Below are 21,156 nucleotides of genomic sequence, written 5' to 3'. Positions count from 1 at the left end.
GGGATCAGGCTGTGACTGATTTATGGCACTGAACTCTCTGTGTTTCTGGGGCTTCCTGAGAGATAGAGCAATGAGAAATTTTCATTCCCTCCTCTTCTCCTTTGCCTCCTCTTCTCCTCTGCAGAAAAGGCCACACTTTCCCAGTTGGTTATGGAGTTCAGCTGGTGTTTAATCACCTGGTGTAAAGATATGAGGGCTTCACACAGCTGAACTTCCACAGTGTGGGACAGAGGCAACCTGCCCCCCACACAACCCCTTGTGCAAAAAGCCCCTTCTGCACCACCAGGAGAAAATTGTGTTCTTAACATTACTGCTGCAAACAAAAAGGCCAAAGTGTTTATTCCCTTCATCACTCCATGTAGCACCCTATAGCTTCAGTGAATTAGTGGAAATAATCCAAGAGTAAACCACTCATAGTGAAATGTGATGAAGCCAAGAACAAGACTGCTGACTTCATCAGAGCCAAGAGTCCCTCCTGCATCTCAGCCCAGTCCTAAAAAAGCTGTCCCACTATTTTACGTTGCAACTCTTATGATGTATCCCGGATACAAAGAATTAAGAATACATTCAACACTTCAAAGTGATTTTAAAGCACTTCTATGACCACACCATGCCTGCACTTTGAGGATGGAGGCCAAAAGTTGTTCAACTGTTTTATAGTTTGAGCTTTTCTACATCTTTTTGACTGTTTCTTATTTTAATGGTAAAAGTAATTCTATGTCAGTTTTACAAACTGCAGCAAATCCCTCAAGCCTAACAGCAGTTAATTGGGGTTTGCTGTCACGGAGAAGGTACTCCCAACAGTTTAGGAAATGGAGTCTTAGACCTGGGATCTTTATTGACTAGAGGAGCTTATAGTCTTGGTAGCTACAACTTTCTGCAACTTTTAAAAGCACCTGAGGTCCATAAAGACACTCAGGGAACCCACAGCTGTGGGCTAAAGCACAGAAGAGAAACCCTGATTGAACAGGCTAACAGAGCTTGCACTTCAGGGGGACAGATATTGGGGTTCTGCTCCCTCCACTATTTCTTGGTTTAAGCATTGACTGGACTATGTGCAAACCATCTGACAGAAGAACATCAGGCTCCTCCTGCCTCCTGTCCTCCTAGACTCATGTGTGTGATTGTGCCTCTGGAGCACAGAAGGTGCCCTTGCTCACACCATGCCCTTTCACCAGGTGAGGAAAACTCTTTCTTCAGGGGCAGGGTCTGTGATTTCAAACTCCCAAAGGCTAAGGCAAGCCCTAGCTTCCAGCCCAGAGGAGTACCCTGGCACCCCACGACCTTCCTGCTACTAGGGGTATCAACGGCTGAAGCGTTTCTAGGTGTCCATGGCAGCATGACCTAAGGAAAGGGTCCTAAGGACAGTTTTCATCAGAGAACATTGATGCTATGGTTTCCTCTGCGCCCCAGCACTGAGGGTTTACGCTCTTCTGAGCACAGGGACCTGCTACCGCAGTTGCAGCCTGAGGCATCAAAATGTTATTTCAGCTATCTCCTTAGGTGGTTTTAGGTATCTCAGGGAAATGTTTACAAAGGCTCACTTTGGCCTAGGGAGGATGATTTCCCTCAGTTCCTCTATAGGCAGTGGAGGGGAGCAGGCTCCTGTAGGACAGCCCAACCCACCTACACCATGTTCATGCCCAAACACTTGGCCGCACACATGGTCTGCACCTTTCCACTGCCTGTCACAGGATGCTGCAGCGTCAGCTCCACCAAGTCACAGCTGGCCATTAGAAACCCCTGCAAAGGCTGGTTTTGGCAATGATCTGAGCATATAGGCGTTGCTTCTGGAAAGACAATTTAGGGTCCCTAAAAGGTGCTTGGGAGGAAGGTTCACAGTGGCACACCTTGCTCAGAGCTGGCACGCCCAGCAGCCCCATCTGCCTTATCACTGGCTCATGCCTCTTCAGAAATGAAGGTAGAGCTCTGGTCACCAATCCCCATCATGCTCAACAAAAACCTGGCAGATGCACAGCACAGGATTGCAACAGACAGTCCTTCTTATTCATCTCTATTTTCCTATATTAGTGTCTGCAGACCAATCAGAAACAGTTGACCAAAGTTAAGCAATAACGCAGAGAACTTTAAGAAATGACTCTTATCATCCCTCCTGAGGATAGGCTCAATGGTCAAGGCCACAGTGAAATCTTCCTTTTCTTGTAAAAGTTAACTGAAGTTAGTTATTAAAGTGCTGCCAGTATTTAGAGAGGTTCTGAAATTAAGAACAGCATAAGATACCTGCACTGCCTCTGAAAATTTCAAGGATATCTTTTCCCATAAAATCTTGGTGTGGTTTCTTCTGAAGCGCTTCCTGGGAGACACATCAGGTACGATTTTGACTTGCCAGTCTGGATATGGGCTACACGGAGTTTACAAATGAAATGCTTCTAGTCGTGTGTTGTATTTCTTCTAAAATTTAGAAGGTTCTCTTGTGGATTTGTGTTTTTCAAATGTTTGCATTGCAGAGAAATTGTTTGTGGGTGTCTATACACAGACTGAAAAGTGGGATGAAGCTTGTTAATATTTAATTATTCAGTTAAAGTTACCGGATTTTTGTGTACTTCTTAGGCAATATTAGGATAAATTAATAAAGGGAAAAAAAGCAACCCTTTGCTAAACCCCTCCACAAAATGACACACATCAAAATATGCATTACCAAAGGTTCACAGATGTGGGGGATTAGCAGTGGAGTTGGAGTTTTTTATGTGTGAGAGATGGTAACGCTGTTAAATGAGAACAAGATCAGAGGCTGTATGGAATAAAATGGAACCAGAACATTATCTCTGGGGTTTCAGTTCAGACCTACCCTTGGTCAATAGCGAGTGAAAGTTGTTACCACTTGATAGCTGTGTGGTGTAAGCTTGGCCTGTGCTCCTGGTCCCCATGTGTGTGTGGACACATTGTAGAAGTCATCAGAAGAATTGCGCTAATTGGTCGTGTCCCACAAGAAGTTCAAGGACTTAATGATGGGAGCACTCTGGAAAGGCAGCATGGGTTACTGGAGTACAGACCTCTTTTTTAGGGGATTGTGGAGGATGTTGGCCTCTACTACGCTGGCCCTTGTCACAACATCCCCATTTTCTTTAAAATGCCTGAATTAAGTAGTAGTGCTGACAGTGGAAAAAATGTCCCTATGCAGAGGGCATCCTATCTTTCTAAACACATATGGGAAGAAAATGAGAGTGAGCAAGAGGAAGGCAGTCCTGACTGAAGTCACGGTAGCTGGTAGCTGCTGATAGAGCCCATGGAAGAGGGAACCAGATGAGGAAAGCTCAGCTAGCCGGTGACTTGCAGCAGTGGTCATCTAGCTGCAGCAAGGTGCCACACTGTATGGCCTCATTTACCTGCCAGGAAATGGGCTGAAGCCACTTCAGGGGCTCAAGCTGGTTTGGTTAAACATAACTTGAGCAATGCCATGTGGCACCACAGTCTTTAAAGCAGACTCCTGCTCACGTGGTTCAGCTTGACGAGACCCTCGGGCCAAGGCTCCAGGACTCCTCCTGCATCTCCAAGCCATCGAACCAAACCGGGAGAGTTGGTAAATTTAGGCTCCTGTCAGGAAGGAAAAAAACACAGACAAAATACTTACACCTTCAACAAGATCAGCACTAATAAACCAAAGTAGATTCAGAGAGCTGTAAAGAGGCATACTATATGTTTTCTGAGACTGGGGCATTAAATTTGGCCTGAGGAAAGAATAAAGGCCAGGCACGGGGCAGGAGTGACAACTAAAGCACTCAGAAAAGCTACAGCAGCTACAGCACTGGGGAAAATCCGAAATGAAAGAGTAACCCATGCACTACATTTATTTTCACGGCTTATGAACATTTCAAAGGGTACAAATAGTACATCTTGTGCCCTACAATGTCATGAACAAACCTATACAACAGGGCTCTCGGCAATATTCCTCTCTGCGACGGGAAGTGTAAAAGACTGATAGGCAGGCTAGGCAACAGAGCAATTCCAAAATCTTCGATAGATAAAACTTCATCCTGCAAATCTAAGTACATCAAGATTTATCAGAGAAAGAGCTAAATAAACCAATTTTTTTTTCACTGAAATTTCATCAGCCTGAGGTTTGGAGCTCTGATCTCAACAGAGGGAGGGACAGTAGTGTGCAACTACAGGACTGGAGTATGATTTTAACTGACTTTACATCAAGGTCTTGAATTAACTTAGATTTTGAATGTTAGCTTGTTAGAAACTGCTCTGTCTGCCAGTTTTTGGAAAACATTACAAATCTAATTTTTTAATGTTAAAATAGGTATTAGAAATGTTTAATTCATTGCCAAAATAGTGAGTCCTTTGTGGAAAAAATAGTATATCAATAAAACCAGCATATCTAAGAGGTTCATCTGACATTATTTGGACTTCTACACATCCATTAATTTCCCCAGAATGAACTAGGAGGAAACTAAAATGAAATCACGTGAAATAGGTCAACAACGGGCCCTGAGCTGTAGCAAAGTTTCAGGATGGGTTTCATATTTTAATGCCAAAATTGTAATAGATAAAGATTTTCTGTCTGCTTTTAAGTATGAAAACAGCTCTGTGCCACTTGAAAATCTGTCCCGTGATATCTCCAAATATTGTGTAGACACAAATCTGAATTAGAAATGCGCGTAGGCTATTTCAGCAGGAGTCAGGCAATAGACCTGGGTGAGGAACTAGTGTTGACTGGGCATCTCTCATGAGACCACCAGCAAGCACCAAGGCACTAAGGAGCATTTGAAATCACTAGGAGAGAGAAAACCAAGAGAAACACTCTATTATTAGCATCACAAAAGACCTTTTGCATCCTACAGTACATCTAGAATAGAATAGAATATTTGGAAGGGACCTACAATGATCATCTAGTCCAACTGTGACAACCAAGAGCAAGTCCCACAGCTCCTGTCTAGGAGTAGTACCGTATTCAATATTTAATGGTGGCTACAGCAGAGATAAATGTTTTTAGATACGATATTTATTCAGGTTAATTTGATTTTGGAAGAATGTGAGGCATTGAAACAAACGTAAAAGCACAGCGGGCAGCACAGTGACGGCATCAATGAACTGCTGCAAATACCCAGTGTTATTGACTGAAATGAATCTTGACTCTTCTCATGTGTAATGTGGGATTCAGGGGCCATTTCTGGAGTGACCGAGGACAGTTTCTATTCAGCACAAACATGTGGATGTGGGTTGGGACACAGCAGAAAGTAGTATTCAGGTCAGACATTGCAACAACTCTTTGTGAGCACGAAACAGAGGAGAAGCAGTCCAGACAGCCTGTGAAATAAATCTTACGAATAACTTAACAAACAGCAACACTGTGCTTTTTTGCTACTGAGCCTAACCTCCTCATCACACAGAGTCAAGCCGAAAGGTTCAGCCCTGTATCCGAGTCCAAGAGAGGACGGCTGAGTCCTGCCTTGGCTCTGCCTTTCCCCTCACATGTCAGTGGGTTCGGGAGAGCTCCCAGCCCTCCCGGCAGTGTCACAAAGAGAAACCGCTTGAAATCTGCTTGTTTACTCTTTCAGGAACTAATCTCCCTTGAGGGAGGCAGTTTTCAGTTGTAGATGGCTAACTCAGAGATAAATTAACTCTGAGGAAATCCACCGTGTCCGCTTTTTGGCTGCATCTTTAGAAGAAATACTTCAAGCTCCAGCGAAACACTACCCTGCAGTGGGAGGAGGAGTGGGGCAGGAGATGACCTTGGCAAAGTGAAGTGGGTGTCCCAATCATTTCTCTTTTGATCTTCAAAGGTGGCAACGCTCAGTTTGGAGTTCACTCATCTATGCCACGGCTACCCGCCCCACAGTACAGAAGGAGCTAACCCGGTTCTTCATTTCAGGTTTTTAAGTAACTAAGGGCAGAGAGAAACACATTTCAGGAGAAATGGTTGAACCTGTGGGCAACCACTATGTTGTAGCCAGACCTGTGTACTCGGAGAATTTGTTCAATGAAGAGCATGAGAAATTGCACAGATACCATAAAACCTTTTGGGATCACCTGAAACGGTATTTTAGGTAAGGAGATTTTAATTATTTTTAAATACGGATCTACAAAACAGCCCCTCCAAACTGCCGCTCTTAGATAGCATGAATTCCATCCTGACATCTTCCATCTCAGATTCCAACAAAGCAAATGAAAACTGATTAACCAAATGCAATATCAGATTTTTCTAAAGAATTTCAGCTGCTATTATCCTTAAAAGGCTTCCTACAGTTGTATCCCAGGCAGCTTCTCTGTTCCTGGGCACTCGGCAGCATAGACTCCAGGGTGACCTTATCACAGCCTTTCAACACCTAAAGGGGGCTTATAAGAAAGATGGGGACAAACGTTTTAGCAGGGCCTGTTGCAATAGGATGAGGGGTAATGGTTTTGAAATAGAAGGAGGTAGACTCAGATTAGATATAAGGAAAACATTTTTTACACTGAGGGTGGTGGAACACTGGCACAGGTTGCCCAGAGAGGTGCTGGATGCCCCATCCCTGGAAACATTCAAGGCCAGGTTGGACGGGGCTCTGAGCAACCTTTGAAGGTCCCTTCCAACCCAAACTATTCTATGATTCTATGAAAATTTTGGTTGGAAGTGACCTCTGGAGGCCAACAGGTCCTCCTTGAAGCAGAGCTGGCAGACTAGGTTGATCAGGGCTGTGTCTGGGTGAGATTTTGACCTCTGCAGCCCGAACCTGAATCCTTCCCCTTTCATTTCCCCTCTGAAGACAGGCTGTAACTCAGCCGAGCTGCTCACTGACAGAGCTCTGTGCTCTTCTGTCTTTACAGCTGCTCCCCACAAAAGGCCAAAAAAATTGTATTGCATTTGTTTCCTGTCATCTCATGGCTGCCAGCATACCGCTTCAGGGAGTGGATCCTGAGTGACATCTCGTCCGGCATCAACACGGGGCTTGTGGCTGTCCTGCAAGGTACCTCCAGGAAACGCATGCTCTGATGCAGCCTGCGCTGCCAGGTGGAAAGGGGCTGCTGGCTGCACCTGTAACACACTCATCACCCTCCCTGGGTCTCTGTCCTTGCAGGTCTCGCCTTTGCTTTGCTGGTGAACGTCCCTCCTGGTTACGGACTCTATGCAGCATTTTTCCCTATTCTGGTCTATTTCATCTTTGGCACATCTAGACACATATCAGTGGGTAAGTCCAGGCACACCAACGGCCCTCGTCGCTGTTGAAGAAGTACATGCTGTCCCTTCAGGTCTCTAATGAATGCCTTACGCTGCTCAGGTCCTTTCCCCGTCCTGAGCCTGATGGTTGGAGGAGCAGTTGTCAGGCTGGTCCCTGATGAAAGTGCTGGAAATAGCACTTCCACTAACACCTCAGCAATAGATGCAGAGAGGGTGATGGTGGCTGCATCTGTAACCTTCCTTTCGGGGATTTTTCAGGTAAGTAAACGTGTGTGTGTGCCTGCATGCGTCTATACGCACATGTATGAAGAGGTGGATGGTGGACTGGCCTTCCCCTTTGTTTTCTGCTGGTGTAGTCACCAAAGTAATTCTCTTCCCCTTCCCACACAACTGACCTTGGCTCACTGATTAGGAGATATCCGGCCCCTCCAGTGACCAGACACTGACTCATGCTGTGAAATCACTGGTTTCACCCAGATCTGAGCCTGCAGCCCACGCAGCTGCACCTCACCTACAGCAAAAGAAGAATCTGCTGGATAGGAAAAAAAGTAGTTGTGAGAGTAATGTGAATGATGCAGACTCAGCAAGGGGAATAAAAGCTCTGTGTCATAATAGTAAAGTATTTGGATTTGTCTTTTCAGAAGAAACAATTCCTCCTTCCTTCATCATATATTAGTATGCTTGTACTTCAGGAAACACTGGTACCCTGTGAAAATATGGATACTGAAAACCCTAAAACTAAGGATATTTATTTTAGATATAAAATAAAAGTAATAGGTTTAACTGCTCTAGTAATTACTCTTAGTAGCTGTACGCCCCCTCTTGCTAAGTCTTGACTTTTACTGCAAGTCTGGTGACAGTATTTTCCTTAATCCCTGGATGTATGGGATTAGATAAAAATCTTTGTTTCCATTAGATACGGGTTCTCTTTGCTGCAGAGCTTGCTGACAAGCACAAATTAATCCCTCTGATGTATGGTCATTTTGCATTTCAGTTGCTTCTGGGAATTTTCCGGTTTGGATTCATTGTTATTTATCTATCACAACCATTAATCAGCGGTTTCACGACTGCTGCAGCTATCCATGTTCTGGTATCTCAGCTGAAATTCATGTTTCAACTAAATGTCCCTGGATTTAACAAACCGTTTGGCATCATCTACGTAAGTGCTAAGTGTTCATTATTTGATAATGCTATTGAAACCTGTGATATATACCTGACCATATATCATAAGGCAGTAGTAAAGTAGTAACAGGACGCAACATAAAAACAGCCAAGCAGGAGGAAACACAAGAAAAAATGAGAGATGTCTTATTAGTATACAACCAATCTTTAAATTTATTACCGAACACCGAGATACCCCCTGTTGGGCTAATTAGGTAATATTTTCTATTGTGTGTTGGCATATTTTAATTAAGCATTCAACTTTGCCTCAAGCCTTTAATTATTCATTTTTACTGGACTGGTATTATATATATTTAATTTGGATATGACTCTGTGAGGGCTGTTGGATAAGAAAGGAGGGAGAAGGAGAGGGAGAAGGAGCAGAGAGAGGCACCTGCTCAGTAATTCCCATTGCTCACATTTCTGATCGCACACGTGCGTGTTGCTCCGACCCTCCCTCAGAGGGAGGCCAGGAGGAGAGGGTCAAGAGGCAGTGGAAAGGGGCTTTCAAGGATGCTTTTGTTGTTTGAACGATGCGTGTGCACATTCATCGGGGCTTGGAATCCACATCATGCCACAGGGAATAAATCCCAAAGGCCATAACCCTTAGAGCAACTCAGAGACAGGCCCTTCTGGAAAGGTGGAAAGGACAGTGCCGCTGTGCCACGGCACTACCATTTCTACAGCACCACATGTTTTTTCCCTGATTTTGCAGACTCTGGAGAGTGTTTTCAGCCAGATCACAAAAACAAACATTGCTGACCTCGTCACATCCCTTGTCGTCTTGGTTGTTGTGTTCATTGTGAAAGAAATCAATGAGCGATACAAAGCAAAGTTACCGGCTCCCATCCCGATCGAACTCCTTGTGGTATGGTCACTCCTCTCTGATTTTGCAATTGCTCCATCATTGTAGTGACACAGGAAGCAGCCTTTTAGCTATTTCTTCTCTTGCACTGTATTAAACAACGGGTTATCGTTGTAAGGAAAAATTGACAGTGTTCATGAGCTATTGTGAGGTGTTTTAGCCCTACTTAGCTGTTCTTAATTGAATACACCTGTAGTGAGTAAAATGTTATAAAATACTATTTTTTTTCCTTGGCTCTGACATCAGCCATATGCAGTTCCATGGCTGGAGCCCCTCTGCACCACGCCTGCATCAGCCACTGAAGTCTTGGCCATCCACAGCCAAGCACAAAACAATTTTGCCCTCCAGCAACCAAGTGTTTTGCCTCTCCACACAGCAGTGGGGTGAGGGAAGCCTCGCACAAGCAACAAGCTCCTAAAGTCATGGAAGATGCTGCTATAGATGCAGGTGGTGGTCATTTTCCCCTAGAGTTATCACAGCACCTTGTTAGAAAACATACGGTTTATTTGTTGTTCTCTGTTGTTAGTGAGATGTTCTGATACATTCTCTGTGTGATTTATGAATGCAAACCCATACCAGTAAGGTGGTTCAGGAATGACATCTGAACAGCAAAGGGATGTGCAGACTTAGGGCATAATTCTTCTGCTAGTGATAAGACTGGAGGGAGCGTGGGAGAGGTCAGGAAATGGGTTTTAATAGTTTCTTCATACTCTTACTTGAATGTGCCTAATGGAGGTGGGTTTTATTATCTTTCAGACAGTCTTAGCAGCACTGATTTCCTATTTCGTTAAGTTTGAAGAAAAATTTAATGTAGCTGTCATTGGAAAACTACAGGAAGGGTAAGTGATTTACTTAAAATTCACCAGAGGAGCAAAACGTTCTCTCCAGTTTGTCAGTGCTAAATCGGTTCAGCTCTGTCTTTTTTTGTTGTTTAAAATAATCTGCTTCCTCTTCTTTCGGTAGATAAATAAACATTTTGCTCTCAACAATATGAGGACATACTTTGAATAGATAAAAGTTACTCACTAGAGCACATCTCCTACACAACAAAGAATACACTGTGACATGAAATAATTTCTTGCTTCATTTGTCAAGACAGCTGTTGAACAGGAGGTTGATATTTGCCCCTTTTCACTGAGCTACTCACTCCTGAACCCCTCCATTTCCTTCGAAGTACACGCACGGTTCAGAGCCACCACAAGCCCTGGGAAGCCACCACTACATCAGGCAGCTCTCCTGCGACCAGCCACCAGCATCTCCCCAGGCACCATTATTACTTCAATGTCTCCTCCTTCAGGAATATATCCATACGGAGAGTATATGTCCATATATAGAGTATGTATGGATATATAGAGTATATATCCATATGGAGACTACACCCAGCTATGCCAGAATTTTGGCATAAAGAATTAATAGGCAGATATTATGTTAAAAAGAGGGAGGAAGACATTTACTAGAACGGCAGGCTGCAGCCATTCACTCACTGGGACACTTGATTGCCTCTTGTAGCCCCGGGGGTGTTAGTGAATGAAGTCTGCAGAGGAACAGCTATTTCTGCTCAAGCCTCTCCATTCTTCAGATTTTGGTGCACTGAAAAAAAGAAATGGAGGGGAAAAACAAAACAAAACAAAACCCAGAGAGGATTTCTCCTAGGATCTGCAAGAGGCCTTGATCAAAGGAGCAGGAAATGGTAAAGTTGAAGTATCTAGCAGCCTGAGAGACTAGTCAATATTACCTGACCTAGTAAATATTTGTTCAGCTGTTTAAAATGCTGCAATGAATCATGCAGGGATTTTGTTGTTGTTGTTGTTGTTGCCATTAAGTGAAATTCTTCCATGTGCAAATTGTCTATGCAAGGGCCCCAGCGCTGTGTCAGATCTTTCATCTATGCACAACGATAAGGCAGAACTGTGCGTGCACCTCAGACAAAATAAGCTGTGGCTGGTCCTGGCCAAGTAAATGAGAACCTGCTGAGATACAAACTGAGCCAAGTGCAGATAAACAGAGTCCCTGTTCCGATCAAGGATTCAGACCCACAATTCTGTCACATCTCTCCAAAGTGCTCAGTATGAGCTGCCTTGCTTGCTTGACAACTTGTCTCCTTAGGTGTATCCTTAATGAGTAGACATTTTTTGTCTTTCAGATTTCAAGCGCCTGTTGCACCTGACATAGGTGTCTTCCAAAAGTGTGTCGTCGACAGTATTTCCATCGCAATCGTTGGGTTTGCAGTAGCTTTCTCCGTGGCTAAAGTGTATTCCGTCAAGCATGACTACCCAATAGATGGCAATCAGGTAGGTAAATAACATAGAAGCCAATACAGGGCATTTGTCAATGAGAAATGAGTCATTATAGGAGTACTTTGCCCTGTGAATAACTGTCATAAACTAGCTTTTAAGAAGAATTTATTTTGCTTTTATTTCAGGAACTAATTGCTTTTGGACTGGGTAATATAGTCGGTGGATCATTCAAAGGATTTGCCTCCAGCACTGCTCTGTCAAGATCAGGTGTGCAGGAGAGCACGGGAGGCAAAACACAGGTATAGAAGACAACAGATCATGAGGGCGTTTAATGCGAGAACACTATCTTTTTTTTTTCTAGCTGACCATAATGCCTGCGGGCACTTATTCATGGTGGAATTGTTCTCTCATGCAGATTGCTGGTATTATCTCAGCTATCATCGTCTTGATTGTGATCTTGGCCATTGGGTTTCTCCTGGCGCCATTACAGAAGGTATTAACGGGTTTCACCTAGCACTTCCTCCTGCTTGCCAAAGACAGGGCTGCTCTAGGGGTCACTGGAAGTGTTCATAGACTTCAGTGGGAGCCAAACAGGGTTTTGCAAAGCTTGGCTCTTCTTCTCAGATCATGACAGAGAGGACCACTACATCTAGTCCCTCAAAGGGAACCTAAGTGCCCAAACACCAAACATCACAGCACCAGCTTTTAGGTGCCAAAATTAAGTGGGATTTGCAGCATGAAGTCAGACACTTGCGCTGCATCATGGCTACGAAGGTTCCAGTGCGATGGATGGGGCATCCTGACTCACAGCAGAGACACCACGTACAAGAGCTGCCTGGCCTTTCAGCTGCACTTTGGCCATATTTATATGATCCTTTAAGACTTAATGTTCAACATTTGCTTTGCTTGCTTTAAAATTCAACATGTATTTTGGTCTTTTTAACAGTCAGTCCTCGCATCTTTGGCTCTTGGCAACTTGAAAGGAATGCTCATGCAGTTCAAGGAAATAGTCATCCTATGGAAAAAGGACAAGTGCGACTGTGTAAGTTGAGTCCCACAAACGTTCAGGAATTAAGCACTCTGGAAAAGTAATCTCTTATGCAAATTAGCTTACAGGTTATCTTTATTTTTATACCTGCCTTACTTCCCTAAACAGAAAGCACAATAGTGGCATGCCTTTTTCATTCATATACCCCTTGCTTGTGTTTTCTATTTTGTCCCATCTATTTTGAGTTGATTCTCTCCCCTAATTTCTTTTTCATGAATTTCATCAAAATCTATCAAAATACAGTTCATATTATAAGGTCAAATATAGAAAGAAGTTACAAGAAAATGTGTAAATACCCAGTGCATTGGCTACACATTCAGGGACCTTTTCTCACACTCATGCAGCATGTTAGGTGGAGGTTACACAGCAAAAACAAATGAAGACCATGGCTTGAAGGATTTCCTCCAGATGGTAAAGCTCATGGCTGGAGGGCAGGACTGCTTACCTCTGACACTCAGAAAATCTAGGCTCTTGGCCTCCTCATCGGCCAATTCCTTGTGTTCCCAAATGATTCGAGGCCTCAGCTTTCTCAGCTACCAAACACTTATTTACCACATGAAAATGCTTTGAGATCTGTGGGTAAAAAAATATTCAATACTATCTAGTTATTTGTGCTTGTCACTCAAGTACATTCACAGCACCTGCATTTGCCTGTTTTGATACCCAAAGCACATTTACAACTCTTAGTTTTACCAGGATCCTGATTTACTTGTAACGTTGCCTTTCTGCTGTTTTTTTTTTTTAGTGAACATTTAGTGAACCAGCTATAGAAGATCCAGACTCCTATTATTCTAAGCCTTTATTATACAGAAATTGTTATCCCTAGAAACACTCCCTGGTGCTAGTCAGTGAGTCTGGCCCTGTTTTACAAGAAAAAAAAAAAAACAAACAGGAAACATGAAACTCCTTCACAAAGGCAGATGGACAGCCTGGACCAGATATGAGATCTGCTTTTGCTCCTACCCTGGGCTCATGACCCAGGTCCTTGACACGCTCATAACCGCAGTCCTTGACACGCTCATAACTGCAGTCCTTGACACGCTCATAACTGCTGCTATCCACCTGCTCATTACAGGTTATATGGGTGGTGACGTTCTTAGCTGCTGTTTTTCTTGGCCTGGATATTGGGCTAGCAACTGCTGTGGCGTTCCAGCTGCTGACTGTGGTGATCCGCTCCCAGATGTGAGTACTTGTTGGACGCGATGATAAGATATCTCAGAGCGTCCTGTTATAAATTAACTTCTCCTATACAGAGAAGGCCAACAGCCCCATGCTTTGGTCTGATCAGCAATTTTGTACAGAAAAATCATTTACAGGTGTAAACCCTTGGATGTGGGGTCTCACTTCAGTTTACCACCACAGCTGAGGTGGCTTTCTCCAATCCTTGCCTTCAGTCAGATTTTAGTATGGGATACTAATAACCGTGTGTGTCTGTTTGCTCACAGTCCAAGCTGCACCGTTTTGGCTAATGTTGGGAGAAGTAACATCTACAGAAACAGAAAGGATTTCACTGATGTAAGAAATGTAATGTTTCTTTCATTACCCATTGCATTTGTGTTTCTATAGCAGATACCATTGCTGATACTTTTTCTTCATTGCACAGATCTATGAGCCAGAGGGAGTGAAGATTTTCAAATGCTCATCTCCTATCTTCTTTGCTAATATTGAATTCTTCAGACAGAAACTCATCACTGCTGTAAGTGTCTGGGGCAGTCACTTTGAACATGAATTGCATGACACACGAAGGTGAACACAATTTCCTAATAATTACTATATATGCAGTCAGTCCACCGTTCAAAGATTAATTTTTCATAAATTATTCAAATATGGTTGCCACTACTGTAATCCCACGTGTACGTACACATCTCTAAGAAAGAGAACAGCCTGACTCATGCTGAACTTATACCATAACAATGTATACACATATTTTAAGTCCTTTAGAAGAAAGTAGTGTAAACATAGAGAATACAAACAGATATTAATTTATTTTATTAGCATTTATACTATTTACATCCAATAAATGCTAGTTTACTCATCTTGCCCCGAAGAACATAAGAACAACAGTCAGAAGAAAAGTTGAACGAAATCACACTATCAAAGAGGTCTTAATGTCTTCCATGACAAACTAGGCCAAGGCAGCAGGTCTTTCCACAACCAGCACAGAGAGCCAGGACTCCTGAGCCCTCACCGTGCCAGAGAGGCTCGCCACCCCAAACTGAATCAAACTTGTACCCATAACCTCCTCTCCCTTTCTTAAGGGGGAGTCAATAAGCAGTGGCTACCCTGAGCACCAGTAATGAGCAGTTCACAGAAGGGACTGGAACAGGCAGAAGAACCAGGGAATCCGGCATGTTTGGGTCTCCACATGCTTGGCTTTCATCTTAGAAGAGCCTGAAGGGTTTTTTCTGTGAGTGCAGATGCTCACACCACTCTCCTTCTTTACAAATACAGGCATTTCTAACACCTCTCTCCTTCACTTGCTAGTTAGATGAGGCAGAAGACTTGCAGGAATTTAGTATTTTCGTGACCCATATTGGCCTAATTTACCTGCTGTCTAATTTTGCTAAAAGCAGCTAAGAGGTTCAGCATGATTAACTTTGGGTTTCTTCTTTAAGAAAACAAAACCATGTGTATAGGACCCACACTGCAGTCAGGTGGCACACAGCAGATACAACCCAAGAGATCTCTGATCTCAGTTGCCTGGGTGGCCATTTCATAACGAAGATGAGAAGGACAAGCTCTGGGCTAGCCAGCACTCTACCAGCCTGCCAGAGTTACTGGCCTGTGCTACAGCATCCTCACTGCTCTATTGCTGGTGTCCTACATTAGCACAGATGGGCCTGCCTGGTTTGCAGTCATACCTGTAGACATCTTTCCAATCAAGAAAAAGGACCCTTGTTTGAATTGGTGAAAAGTGGCAAGCAACAGCAAGTCCAAACCATGCTCATTATGACCATAAATAAAAACCGCATGAGATGCCATGTCCTTCCCTTGATGTCAATGGGTTTGCATTTTTTTTTAAATTATTCAAAGTGCTGTTTCTACAGGTCGGCTTCAACCCACAGAGAATCCTGAGGAAACGCAATAAAGCTCTAAGGAAGATCAGAAAGATGCTGAAGAAAGGAGAGCTGCAAGTGACGCCTGTACGTAAGGCAACTCCATGCAGAGGGGGTTAAGCAACCAGCTCCTTGTCTTGAAGTGGCAGAGAGCTACCTCATAGCCTCCTGTCCTCATTAGATATGCTATTTCCCAAGTTGCCACTTCATGACATAAACGTGTTTCAAAAATAAGACTTTAAATGGATCTCACAGTAAGAGACCTACAGCTTTACCACAGGCAGAGCTTGTATGTCCCCACTGGAACTTCCTTTGACCTCAAATGGCTGATGAGAGGAAAGCCAACATCTCCAAACTCCCCCAGATGAGGGAGAGGCATAACTTTTTCTAGTGTAAAGTGCACGTGGGTCCTGCTCCATCTCAGGGTACACCAGCTTTGCACTGCCACCACTCTTGCCCTTGAGTAAGACATACATTACCACCCTGGCTGGGTCTTAAAAAGAACTACTAATTACAACACTTTTCTCTGTCCACACAGAAAGGCATGATTTGCGTGGTTAACCATACACAGGAGTCAGATGAAGAATTAGACAACAACAGCATAGAGGAGCTGGACCAGCCCACCAACATGACAGACTTGCCCATTCAGATAAATTGGGGTGCTGACCTCCCCCTTGGCATCACTGTGCCCCGGGTTGACATCCACAGCATCATTCTGGATTTCTCATCAGTGTCCTTCCTCGATTTTTCTGCCATGAGAGTCCTCCAAAAGGTAATTGTAATTTGCAAGAGAGACTGTGGTAGTAGGAAAGAAAAACATATGAATGTAGTTACAATTGCAGGATAGGCTTGAGGGAAGGGATGGCACCCAGAGGGACCTTGACAGGCTTCAGGAGTGGGCCCACGGGCCCATCATGAGACTCAACAAGGCCAAGTGCAAGGTCTTACACCAGGGTTGGGGCAACTTCTGGTATCAATACAGGCTGATGAAGGAGTTGAGAACAGCCCTGCCAAGAAGGACTTGGGGTTACTGGTGGCTGAAAAGCTGGACATGAGCCAACAACGTGTGCTTGCAGCCCAGAAAGCTAACTGCATCCTGGGCTGCATCAAAAGAAGCAAGGCCAGCAGGTTGAAGGTGATTCTGCCTGTACTCTGCCCTGGTGAGACCCCACCTGGAGTACTGCATCCAGCTCTGGAGTCCCCCAACATAAGAAGGATGTTGACCTATTGGAGAGGGTCCAGAGGAGGCCACAAAGATGATCAGAGGGCTGGAGCACCTCTCCTGTGAGGACAGGCTGAGAGAGTTGGGGCTGTTCAGCCTGAAGAAGAGAAGGCTCTGGGGAGACCTTATCGCAGCCCTTCAGTACCTAAAGGGGGCCTACAGGAAAGATGGGGAGAGAGCAGGGGAGCAGGGCCTGTTGTGATAGGACAAGGGGTAACGGTTTTAAAATAGAGGGAGGTAAATTGAGACTAGATATAAGGAAAAAAATTTTTACACTGAGGGTGGTGGAACACTGGAACAGGTTGCCCGGAGAGGTGGTGGATGCCCCATCCCTGGAAACATTCAAGGTCAAGTTGGCCGGGGCTCTGAGCAACTTGATCTGGTTGGAGATGTCCCTGCCCAGGAGGTTGGACTAGATGATCTTTCTTCAAAGGTCCCTTCTGATCCAAACTGTTCTGTGATTCTATTCTGTGTTTCTAGCCTGCTTCTTAAACGCATTCTTATAAGGACTGGAAAGTCAGTGGCAACTTTTGAGTTTTTGGGAATTTTAATGTATATTTTCCACAGAAAAAGTTTAGGAAATAGATTAAGTAATCAAAATGTTCTTGCAATTAGAGTGCTAGCTGTGGCACCCTTTCTTCACCTGGTATGATTCTGGGAATTTTTACAGAAAAGTACATATGAAATATGGCTTTAAACACTGGGCTGGGAGTTGGAACATTGGAGTCTCAGTTCTGCTCCTGCTCTCGCTGCCCCAGACAGCCTTGAACAAAGCAATAAGAACATTTTCAAACAGCAATAGCTACAGCTAACTAGCTAGATCTACACAGGGCGTGTAAATCTATTTCCATAGGTACTAAACACCTACTGTGTCAGTGGGAACTGTAGTTCTGCTCAAATGTCCAGTTACAAAAATCTCCCCAGAAGAGAGTCTCAGTTTCATCATGTTTTTGGAGTCTTAGTTTCATCATGCGTCAAGTATGTACAATAAAGCCATACAATTCATGAAAGATCATATTTTTCACTGTGGGCTAAATTTATTTAATACTGCCCCTTTTCAAAAGAATTGGTCATCGCAATCCGCTGCCATGTGAAGAGACCATCCTGCCTCTAGGGGCAGCAGAGTTGGAGTTTAGAGCTGCTTACCATCGTTCCAAATACAATCGGCTAATCACCGTAATGGCTGTTACCATCAAAACAGCAGTATCTAAATGGTGCCTGCTTCTGGTTTAACAGACTTTGAAAGAATTTGTCCGGATTGACATCGACGTTTACATCACAGGGGCACCTGGTGAGTACTTGCTTTTCCGTCAGCATCACCGCAGATGCCTTGTCCCACTACCTTCCAGTCTTGGATAACAAACAGATACAGCTGAGCAGAGGTGTCGTCCCTCCCATGCTGTCCCCAGCAGGCTGGGACTACGCATGACAGCTCCTTTTACCTATGGCCACCACTGTGCTGTACAGCCCAGGGCTGCCAGACGCGCTATCGGGCAGCTTGGGTTAGGCATTAAATAAGAAACAGCGCTCAAATTCCCTTCTGCCCGGCATCAAGCAGGGCAATACTAATGGGTATTTATAAGCCATCTTCTCCACATCAGTGGAGGAACTCATCTGCTCTAATAAATAAAACAGTGCCGTACACCAGAAATTCCTGTGTTCACTCACTCGGTGGATACACTTTCTTCATTTTCAAGGCCCACAGTTCACTCTGTGCTTTGATTTTGTTCCCCCTCCAGAGGGCTTCCTGGATAAGCTGGAGAGAAGTGCATTTTTTGATGAGGAGATTAAGACATCCATGCTTTTCCTCACCATTCACGATGCGGTTTTACACATTTTGATGAAGAAGGACGTGGCCAGCTCCCCGAAATTAAAGCTGTCTGAGGTAACACTACAGTTTTAATCTTTTGTACTTTAGTGCCTTTACATTACTCGCAGGCACCCAAGCATGCCCTGCATAGCTAGCCATGTGCAGTATACCCTGTCTATGTTGAAAAAGTTAATGATTAAAACTCAGTTGGTCTCCCATAAATTTGGAGAGTAGGAGTGGCCCCCTGGTCCAGGTGCCTGGCAAACCACTAGTGAAAGGAGTGAATAATTCCCACTGGAGACTGGCCTGATGATGGACTTAATTTGAAGCCACCTCCTTGGGAAGAGCATAGTGCAGGGCAAAATCCTGGCCCACTCATCAGCAGTCCTCTGTCATCACCCATCCGGCAGGGACTGCTGCTTACGCTGCAGTGATTCTTGCAAGACAGACTTGATGGTGCTTGCACGTGGGGTTCCCAAGCCTGTCTTGCCTTCAAAAGGAGTGCTAAAGTAGTGCAGATAAATTCGTACAGCCAAATTTGCTGTTGGCCTTTCTGGGAGCGTTCTTAAATCAAGAGCAAGAAAGGATGCCACACACATTAAATCTGTTTAGAAGTACTAAACCCAGAATGCTACTTACCAGGAAACTGTCTAATCCCGCTTATGTGAACTGGCCCAGCTCAGAGACCTGGCAAGGGGCATAAAGGGCTGACAAGTGAGAGCTTCCTTCCTTCCAGGTCAATGCCACAGGCATGTTCCAGAGATTTAAAAAGCAAGACCTTCTTCAATGTGAAAAGGGAAAAAAATAAAAGCAGCAGCAATCCATTTCCTAACCCACAACTTCTTGTGTTCATTGCAGGAGAAGGGTAGCGGCAAGGACTATGTCGTCATCCCCACCAACGGACTGCGCAGCCGGGAGCACACGGTAAGACTCCTGTGCCTGGCAGCAGCACTCCAACCATAGGAAATGCAGCCCCAAAAGCTGCTTATGGGAGCTTCTAGGTCAGATAATGAAAGCATCTTCATCCCTGAGCTCTTGTGTCAGTCCAGGGCAGAAAGCATCCAGACAGTTTATTGATGGGATTTGACTTAAGGCAAAGCCTTAGAGGAGTGAGAGGCTTGGGGCTCTGCTCAAAAGCTTTGCATTGCACACTGAGAGTCTGCAGAGGGAAGGTGTGCAAAGGCCGTCTTCCTAGGCTCTTCCCTTGTCTCCTCACCTCTCCACCACACTTCCCCCATGATGAGCTCACTGGTAGAATGTCCACTCAGCAGAGATGTTAGCACTAGTCCCATTTATCTAAATGTCTCAGGTAGAAGGGGAGTCTGGAGTCAGGGAAAAGAAAGGGGCACATGCAGCCTTTCGTCACAGATATAAAGGGAAGGGCAGCATCCAGCACACAGCAAATTCATAACGAAAACCTGTCAGATCAGTCTTCCCACATAAGCGCTTTAGAGGAGCAAATGCTTACATATCACCCACCAGAGGGCACCTACCCTGGCTATTACAGAGGGTGACATTTGTTTCCTTTTATTTCCTACAGATTCCAACAGAAACTAAATTTTAGATTTAATTTTCTAAACATAATTATCCTCCAGCAACACAACGTCACTTACAGAAGATGAATGCAGGTGCAGTGACGAGTATGAAGACGGAAGGATACTTTAAAATACCTTAAGAAGGATTTACCACATATGATTATGTTCCAAGTTTTTGAATGAGCTTGTTAGTCTTTATGTGTTTCTGTATATATAAAAATGTATTTATGTATGTACATGGAGGCTAAAATCACACAGATTTTCTTATTTCATACCTTATTGACAGCCTATTTGCATATACTTGTACATATATATTATATTATACTGACAGTTTGTGGACAACCTGTACAGTTACTAGAGAATGTATGAATATTTGAAATCTTGTAATTTATAACACAGACTAATAGTTGGGAGTGATATTTTCTCTCCAGCTTGTATATAACTTATGTAAAGTTTTCCTTATGATACCTAGCAGACTGAGTTATTAAACTCATTTTCAGCTCACTACCCACGAGCTGACTGTACACAGTGACCAATGTATCTACTGTAAAACATGAAGATTGCTCGGAAAAGACGCAACATTTTCAGATCCAAAGAAGATTAATTGATTTGTCCCTGCTCCTTGCAGGGGGGTTGGACCAGATGACCTTTGAAAGTCCCTTCCAACCCTAAGCATTCTGATTCTATGAAAATGCAAAAAGTGACAGAACTTTTGATTTAGCATAGCAAGCGCTGGAGGTATAAAAATGTTCAGCCTAGAGGAAAATGGAACCATCCCTGGAGTTTGAAAGAAATAGCAGTCTGAAATTACAAGAGCTTTTAGCTTTCAAGCCTAGTTTTGACATTCAGCCAAGCCAGAGCGAGCAGAACAGTGCATTTGGACTTGTAGTTAAGAAGGGCTGAAGGGAAGGAGAAAGTGGTCTGGGTAAACAAGAACCACGATTTTTGTCTCCGTAGTACACAAGACTTCAAAACAAAATTTGAACAAAATCAGACAGAAATAAGTATGGAGAAATACTGCTTGGTTTTATAAAAGGTACATATATACAGGCCATGTTCACATGGTACCTTTAGAAAACCAAGCTTCCAAAGGGAA

The 21,156-nt window shown here is 44.0% G+C and overlaps 1 protein-coding gene across 1 annotated transcript; it reads left to right on the top strand.

Moving 5' to 3' along the window:
- The first annotated feature begins 5,883 nt into the window (after positions 1-5,883).
- SLC26A3 (solute carrier family 26 member 3) lies at positions 5,884-20,089 on the top strand. The gene is made up of 20 exons (XM_010123306.2): positions 5,884-6,014; positions 6,775-6,914; positions 7,026-7,136; positions 7,227-7,384; positions 8,121-8,285; positions 9,003-9,155; positions 9,909-9,991; positions 11,296-11,443; positions 11,575-11,688; positions 11,805-11,882; positions 12,336-12,431; positions 13,513-13,619; positions 13,883-13,952; positions 14,041-14,133; positions 15,485-15,580; positions 16,032-16,265; positions 17,952-18,006; positions 18,455-18,600; positions 19,384-19,449; positions 20,066-20,089. Exons 1-20 carry the CDS (start codon positions 5,884-5,886, stop codon positions 20,087-20,089), a joined length of 2,268 nt encoding a protein of 755 aa, XP_010121608.1.
- The last annotated feature ends 1,067 nt before the right edge of the window (positions 20,090-21,156 follow it).

This window comes from Chlamydotis macqueenii, chromosome 1, assembly GCF_036417535.1.
Source record: "Chlamydotis macqueenii isolate bChlMac1 chromosome 1, bChlMac1.mat, whole genome shotgun sequence".
Taxonomy (NCBI): Eukaryota; Metazoa; Chordata; class Aves; order Otidiformes; family Otididae; genus Chlamydotis; species Chlamydotis macqueenii.
The sequence above is the reverse complement of the archived record's forward strand: the minus strand, read 5'-3'. Positions and strand labels throughout refer to the sequence as shown.